At 45.9% G+C, this 8,396-nt stretch overlaps 1 protein-coding gene across 3 annotated transcripts in view; it reads left to right on the top strand.

Moving 5' to 3' along the window:
* Nucleotides 1-2,331: 2,331 nt before the first annotated feature.
* Nucleotides 2,332-8,396, top strand: part of Rcl1 (RNA terminal phosphate cyclase like 1) — a 52,225-nt gene continuing 46,160 nt past the window's right edge. The window contains exon 1 of one of the 3 annotated variants that reach the window (XM_042699406.1): nt 2,332-2,671. In XM_042699406.1, the coding sequence (XP_042555340.1) occupies nt 2,536-2,671 (136 nt within the window). In that variant the 5' untranslated portion in view covers nt 2,332-2,535. The remainder of the gene's footprint in view (nt 2,672-8,396) is intronic. The other 2 variants (XM_042699405.1, XM_042699407.1) reach the window with 2 other exon arrangements.

The following is an 8,396-nucleotide window of genomic DNA, read 5'->3' as shown; positions in this document are numbered from 1 at the left end:
GAGCCCCCTGCAGAATGGTCAGCTAGGCAATTTATTTTAAGATACCCATTTCTGCAGCTGACTCTACTTGTGCAAATCAGCAGACCTTCGGTTGTATCCCACGAATATTCATCTTTAATAAGATGTCTTGGGTAAATTATATATATGTGTGTATATATTATATTTTATTTATTTTATACATTGTACTTATATTTATTATATTTAAATTCATATGTTTTAATATATGTTTATGTATTTTATTATGTATACATATATGTTATATATACATATATATACCTTCACTGACTATATATGTGTATATATATACATATATATAATGTATATGTACACACACACACACACACACACACACACACACACACACACACAGGTGTCTTGCTCAACTCTACATTCCTAGTTGCTCATCATGGGTAATTGCACTCTTCGAGATGTTAGATAAATATTAATGGCATTTGTTATGCTTTGGATATAAAGTATCCCTCAAAAGACTCACTTGCTGAAAGTCCTCTTATGTATTTGAGTTCAATAGGTATTTCCTATTGTGTAATTTTAATTATTTTGTCAGTTTACTATGTATTTACTATGTATTGTTTAATTTTTAGTGTTGAACTGGAAATGAATAATAGTATCTATTAGCAGCCTATTTTAAATAAGTTCTAACTCAATTTCATTAACTATTCCTTTTGTTTCTCTCCTTCTACTCTATGCTGTTATTGTTACAATTTATACCTTCCTTCATTGTATATCCTATAACATAGATACTTAGTGATTGACTTAGGCATTGTTTGCCTTTAAAAAAAAAGGAAAAAAAGTTGTAAGCATAAATACTAACATCATTTATATTTACATACTTAGTTACTTTTGTAACTTTCTTATCTCCAATTAACCAGCGAAAAGCTCAAAGTAGAGCTGTGGCTCAGTGGCAGAGCCTAGTGTGGAAAAAGCCAAGTGAGAACTCAAAGCCCTGAGTTCAAGGCCTATTATAGGCACTCACACAAAAAGATCACCCTTGTGACACTTCCTTGTATTGCTTTAGCATCCCACACAACAGCAATAAGGGGGAGTCTTCAGGGCCCCTGGAGTTTTCAAATGCTGTCTATAGATTACCATCAGCTCCCTAAAATGCCATCTCAATAAACAGCATTAATACAATAGGTTTGCAGTTACCCTCAGGGCTGATTCTATCAAGTTTAAATTACATTTGTATACTAACCTGACCTCCTTCTTTCTGTCCTCCTTATATTTCAAAACGGATTCTTACCCTGATTCTTACCGTTTGGGGTGGGTTACACTTTTTGATCTTACTCCAGCACCCACTCTTTGAGCATACTCCCCTCACCCCATGCCCCACGGTGCATTCTGGAACTCCTTGCTCTGGGGAATTTTGTTTAATTACGGCTACAAACTTAAGGTAATGATGACACTGAACTTTCACGTTGGTAGGTAACTGGGCATCTCTGAAAGTCTGAGAAGTGGAATCACCCAATATTCAAGAACATTTGCACGTTTGGAGAATGGAGAAGAGGAAGAGGCTCTCTCTGTCTGTCTCTATCTCTGTCTGTCTGTCTGTCTGTCTGTCTCTCTGTAGAGACAATGTTTGAAGTTGCTGCAACTATTTGTTCTGAGGCTCGGAGGTGAAGCTCAAGGAATATAAACGAAGGCACCGACGGAAAAGGACAAAGCGAGGTGGGTCTCCCACAGTAAGCCACGATCGGTTTCCCGAACTCGGGTCCCAGCTCTAGGGTGCTACTTTGCGCTTGGCGTTTTCTTCTAGGCTTTTCCCCCCGCGACCAAAGGCGGCTATTCTGCCACGGACAGCGGGCACGGTGTCGGCGTCGCCCCGGCAGGGCGCGCGCTCTGCCGGCTCATCTAGGACAGTATCATCCTCGCGCCTGGCTGCCGTGCGCGGCCCTGCTACGGTAGGCGATTCACTGGAGTCCCCCGCCTCCTCGGGAGCTTCCTCCGGGAAAACCACCGAACACGGACCCGACCAGCCCGTTCCGCGCCTGGGTTCCCAGGCAGCGGGTACGCGCCCCCTCCTCCATCCCTCCCTCCACCCTCCATCCCCTCCCACTACGTGCGCTGTTGCCGGGGACCTAGGCTCCGCCCATCTCCACTACTGGCCAATTCATCGAGGTCTGGGCACCGCCCAGCTCCAGCGTGGGCCAATGGTGGCCCGGAATAGGCACCGCCCTGATTTTACAGGACCAATAGAAAGCGTAGCCCGGAGCAATCGTCCGCCCTCCCCCGCCGCCGCCGCCTCCCTCTCCACAACTGGGCGGGGAAGCAGAAGGGGGCCGCTGGCTCCGCCCCGCTCCCCTCTGACCCCGGTGTCTGGTCTACTCCGTCTTCCTGTTCCAAACCACGTGGACGCGCTGAGGGGCTGCGGGATCTGCGGGACTAAAGGGCGGCCACCCGGGGCCGCCGCCGTCCCCGTCGCCGGGGGGTCGCCATCCGCGTGCCCCGTCCGAAGTCTCGGGGTCTCGCGCCCGGGGAGGGGAGGGGTGGCCGGCGCCTCGGCGTCCGGGCGCGCACATGGCGACCCCGGCGCACTCGCTCGGCTACGCGGGCTGCAACTTCTTACGACAGCGGCTGGTCCTGTCCACCCTGAGCGGCCGCCCCGTCAAGATCCGGAAGATTCGGGCCCGAGAGGACAGCCCGGGCCTCCGCGGTGCGTACCTGAGGGGGGCGGCACGGGGTGCGGAGAGAGGGGCGGCCGGGGGCTGCGCGTGGGGGGGCGGGGACGTGGGGGGCCCGGGCGTCTCGGGGTGCGGGGGGAACGTGGGGGGCCGGGCGTCTCGGGGTGCGGGGGGGACGTGGGGGGCCCGGGCGTCTCGGGGTGCGGGGGGGGCTGCGTGCGGGGGGGGGGGGGAACGTCGGGGACCCCCGTGCGTCTCGGGGTGCGGGGGGAGCTGGCGCGCGGGAGGGACGTGGGGGGCCCGGGCGTCTCGGGGTGCGGGGGGGACGTGGGGGGCCCGGGCGTCTCGGGGTGCGGGGGGGACGTGGGGGGCCCGGGCGTCTCGGGGTGCGGGGGGCTGGGGTGCGGGGGGGGGCGGTGGGGGCTGGCGCGCGGGAGGGACGTGGGGGGCCCCCCCGGGCGTCTCGGGGTGCGGGGCGACTGCGGGGCGCTGGTAGTAAACATGCACACGTTTCCCAGCCTGACGTGTTATTGCCAGCTCCCTCTCGCGTCCGCCACTCAGTGCCACAAACCTCTCCCCACAAAGGGGGGGGGGAACAGTCTGTGGGCTCGAATTGTGGTCCAGGAGCATCTGGAGAGGAAAAAAAAAAGATAACTACGGGTTGGTTCCAAAAGCAGCGCCGCCCCCACGCTCGTGTTGCTCGGCTGCTCCTCCTTCCTTGGGTGTGAATTCGAGAATTTAAAAGAAGAATGTGTTTGTGTCCATCAGGACGCGTGATTGATAGGCCTGGAGCGAATCTGGACGTGGATGGGTCACTAGGTAGGCCCACGTGTCTTCACTTCACGCAAGCAGTCAACTGTAGATTTTTGTAAGCTCCCTTCTTGTCCCACAGAGCTAGATACCATAAAAAAAAAAAAAGACCACATTTAAGTCTCTCAAATCAGAATAGTTTTTATTTTTGGCTGGTCCCCTGGAATCATAGGCATATGCCTTTGAAGACTTATTACTGAATTTTCCAACAGTGGACAAAAGAAAACCAAAGGTGTGTGGTTAGTCACAGAAACCGCCTCGGTCAGGATGATACCTTTAACTTTTCTCTGGCTCCTGTATTCGGTGGCCCGTCCATTTCATCATCTGTCTGAATACATTTTTTTTTTTTTTTGATAGTTCTACTTCTGTCTTTTTTTCTTTTCTTTTCTTTTTTTTTTTGGTGCCAGTACTAGTGCTTGAATTCAGGGCCTGGGTGTTGTCTCTGAGCTTTTTTTGCTCAAGGCTAGTGCTCTACAATTTGAAAAACTGGTCTACTCCTGCTTTTTTGCTGGTAATTGGAGATAAGAGTCTTACAAACATTCCTATCCTGGCTGGCTTTGAAACATAGTCCTCAAATCTAGCATCCTGAGTAGCCAGCAGTGGCCCGCTATGCTATTTCTGCATTTCTTTAAGGGAGATTGTTGCATATGGTGGGATGGAGTGTTATGTCAGCTGATGAAGGTAGAAGATTGGGAAGGAAAGAACCACAAGATCTTATGTACAGTGATGAGGGTGATATTAGGAAAAGCTTGCCCATATAGTTCCTGTGCTCTGTGTACTACTTAGAAACTGGAGGTGGAAAGCTGGATGTGGTAATACACACCTGTAATCCTAGCATTCTGGAGACTGAGACAAGGATGCTCGTAAGTATTTGGCCTGCCTGGGCTATGCAGTGAGATTCTGTCTAAGAAGGAAGGAAAGAGGGAAAGCTGAGCGAGTTAAGGAAAGATCACTGAGTTATTTGTGCAGTGACTTTGTCACCCTTATTTTCAGTCTGGCCTTGTGAAAAGTGATTGATTAGTGTTCACATTGATCTTTTTCATTTTTGAACTCCAGATTAGTCTAGAGACATACAAGAAGATACATACAAGAAGGGCTTCTATTTTCTATGAACTCTGGATTTTTTTTTTGAATAGAGGTGCCTTAGAATGAAGACTTTTCATATATATATATATATATATATATATATATATATATATATATGTTTTGTAAAAATACTGTACAGAGGGGTTACAGTTACACAAGTAAGGTAATAAGCGAGTAAGGTAATGAGTACATTTCCTATCGGGCATTGTTACCTCCTCCTTTGTTTTTCCCCTCCCTGACTTTTTTTTTTCTTTTTAAACAACAAATACATTGCTATACAATAGAAAGTTGTGAGCCCTTGGTAGCTTGATGAGAGATATAACCAACAGGCTGTGTTGCTAGTTGTCTCTTTCTGCTTTTTTCTGACTAGGGTTTTGACAGTTGGAAACAACTCAGGGAATATCCAGTAAGATCTTCAGTAAAACCTCTGGCCAGATACAAGAATAACATCTGCCAAAAGTACTCCAGCATCCCCCATGGAGTGGACTGAGGGGAATAGGCATTTTTATGAGAGGCTTTCTACCTCAGGACCATTCTTTCGGAAAAAGTTTATTGAGCCTGTTTATGTGCAAGGTTTTTTGAGGGGCATAAGATGTGAGAAGTTTGCCTCTGCTCTTCAGGGGCTTGCTATCTAAGCAGGAAGAATTTGAGTAACTTGAAGTAGAAAAAGCTGAGGCTGGCCTGCGAAGTTACAAAGGAAAACTTTGTGGATCTCTTTGTATCTTGATAGGATGGAGTGAGTGCTGTGAGGATCCTTATAGGTGAAGGAAATGGTTCTTAAGTAAAGATGTTCTTTATTTTCTTTATTTCACCATGGTAAAAGTCGTCATGGTCATACTAGCTTGGCAGTTAAGAGTTTAGGTTTAGTATTAGACCTTGGATTGAATCCTGGTCTAACTTTTAGCTCTTGGACCTTAGGTAAGTCCTTTAATGTTACTTAGGCTCTACTTCCTATCATTTGTGTAGGGTGATTAGTGCTACGTATCATAGGATTATGATGAGTTCTAATAAATACTTAAAAGTGTAGTGAGCTGGGCGTGGTGGCTTAAGCCTGTAATCCTAGCTGACAGGTCTCGGATCACAGAAAAGTTCTGAGACTCCATCTTACTTAGTGGCTGGGAGCAGTGATGTATCTCTGTTATCTTAGGGAAGCACAAGTAAGGGGGACCACAGCCCAGGTTGGCCTGGGCATAAACTGAAACACTACCTTGAAAGTAAGAAACACAAAAAAGGTGCTAGAAATGTGGTTCAAGGCGTAGAATGCCTGCTTTGCAAGCATGAGACCCGAGCCCCTGATTCAATCTCTAGTACTGTGGACTATTAGATGTAGTTGGTGATATCCTGAATCTGTTCCTGTTTCTGCTTGGAAACTTTTCAGAACTTTAAAGAGAATTATATCTTTTCAGTTTTTTTCATTTAGCTGACCGGTTCTAGTTATTTGTAGGTACTTTGTGAATGCAGTGATTGTCAGCTAGAGGTATAGTTGCTCAACAAAGGGCATTTGGCAGTGTTTGGAGATCTTTCTGGTTATTTCAACCTGGAGTGTTGTTTTGGTATTGACATCTAGTATTGACCAGCGTACTGCTAAATATTCTATGAGGCAGGATAGTTTCCCGCAATAATTATTCTGTCCAAAAGTCAGTTGTGCTGATGTTGAAAATGACTATATTTTAATAGTTAAAACCTTTCTTTTCCCATATCCTTGATGATTAGGAATAGCAGCCTGTGGCATTAAGAAAACTGCCCAACAGTTAGGTGTAGTAGTGCATATCTGTCATCTTAACAGGTGGGAGACTGAGGCAGAAGAATCATGAGTTCAAGACCAGCCTGTACTACATAGAGAATGTGAGGACAGCCTGTAGCCTACTAAGTGAGATGCTGTCGCAAAGCAAAGCAAAACAGCAGAACAACAAAATGAAAGCTGTAAGGATTCTCAAGGAGATAGACCTGGGTCAAACTCTGGGAGTTCACTTCATTTGTTAAATAAAACTATCCCCTTCCTATCCAGAGACGTTGTAGTTAATGAGAACTTGAGTCTTCAAATTGATGCTGGAATGCATTCAGTGATGGACGTATTCATGTTGGGCATGGTGTATTATACGGCACTCTGGAGACTGAGGCAGCAGGGTCTTGAGTTCTAGGCCATCCTGGGCTATTTTATAGTCAGCATCAATTACACTATATCATTATATGCTTCCTGACATTAAAGAGGAAATGTCATTTTGCTGAAGATAAAAAGCCAAGATATAGAAAGCTTCTGAGTTAAACATTCAGTGAGAATTCATCCAGCTCCAGCCTGGAGACTTACTTTCCCCTGTCTAACTTCACAATAGACAGTATTTTGTACCATTTTTAAAAGTAAACTTTATTATACTGACTACCCTCATCAGCATCATAAAGCTCTGTCCCAAGTACTTTTTTTTTGTTTGTTTGTTTTTTTGGTCTGGTCGTGGGGCCTGAACTCTAGGCCTGGGCGCTGTCCCTCAGCTCTTCAGCTCAAGGCTAGTGCTCTACCACTTGAGCCACAGTGCCACTTCCAGCTTTTTTTTTTCTGCTTATGTGGTGCTGAGGAATCGAACCCAGGGCCTCATGCATGCAAGGCAAGCGCTCTACCACTGAGCCACCTTCCCAGCCCTCTGTCCCAAGTACTTTTGTCTCTGCATATCATAAAGCCCATGACTCAAGAGATTATATGGAATTTGAAGCCTAAATAGAAAAGAATTCCATGAGAAAGATAATTGTTTCTGGGAATTGGAGAAGCAGTGGATTTGGGCAAGAGCTCTAGTGTGTCAGGAGACTAAGCCTCAGTGTTACCACCTGTGAAATTTGAGGAGCTCACTTGGTCTCAAGGTAGTGCTACACATGGTTTACGTGAGATTCTGATGAGGAAGAGCGAAGTAGAATTTTAATCAACAGAAGCCTTTAAAATGTCCTGTTGAAAAGGAACACATTTTTTTGGCTAGTTGGTTCATTGTTTTGGGGGAGAAATCTGGCTGTTAATAAATTGGATCTTCTGAAAGAATGTATCTGTCGTTGTTGTTATTGTTGTTTTCCCTCTCATTGTGTCCTGGGACTTGGGATTGTTAACTGACAGCTGAACCGATTTGGGGTTAGAATGACTTTTAACATGCTAAGTATGGATTGAATATTGTTGATTAAGACCCTACTTTATTGTGCCTCTATTGACCAGGAAAGTGTACTCCCCAAGTGATGAATTTTTGGCTACCCAAGGCATGATTTATCTTTTAGAGGCAAATGGCAAGAATTGTAATGGCCTTTTATTAAATGCTGTTAGTTGAAAGTTGTGAAATTCTATTCCAGATCCATCTGTCTACCATCCTTGTTATTCTTTAAGCAAAACATGTTCATTTGAGATAACTTTAGATGCCTATACAGTAATAAAATATAACACAAACCCTATGTAGATTTATCCTATTTTCCACATGGGAAACATCTGGAAAAATCTGGTTTTCCTATGATACCTATAATATTATACTCAGGCTATTAATATTGATGTAGGGGAAAGCCAGAACATTTTTTTTTGGGGGGGGGGTCCGGTCGTGGGGCCTGAACTCTGGGCCTGGGCGCTGTCCCTCAGCTCTTCAGCTCAAGGCTAGTAGTGCTCTACCACTTGAGCCACAGCACCACTTCCGGCTTTTTTCTTTTTGCTTATGTGGTGCTGAGGAATCGAACCCAGGGCCTCATGCATGCAAGGCAAGCGCTCTACCACTGAGCCACCTTCCCAGCCCCAAAGCCAGAACATTTATACTACATTTTTGCACTCAGTAGACCATTGGTATTGTGGGTATAGTCCCTATTTAGGAGAAACTTGACATGGTCAGGATGCATAGTTCAGTGTTG

The sequence above is a fragment of the Dipodomys spectabilis genome, unplaced genomic scaffold (assembly GCF_019054845.1).
Source record: "Dipodomys spectabilis isolate Male_0828 unplaced genomic scaffold, ASM1905484v1 ptg000241l, whole genome shotgun sequence".
Classification (NCBI taxonomy): Eukaryota; Metazoa; Chordata; class Mammalia; order Rodentia; family Heteromyidae; genus Dipodomys; species Dipodomys spectabilis.
The sequence above is the reverse complement of the archived record's forward strand: the minus strand, read 5'-3'. Positions and strand labels throughout refer to the sequence as shown.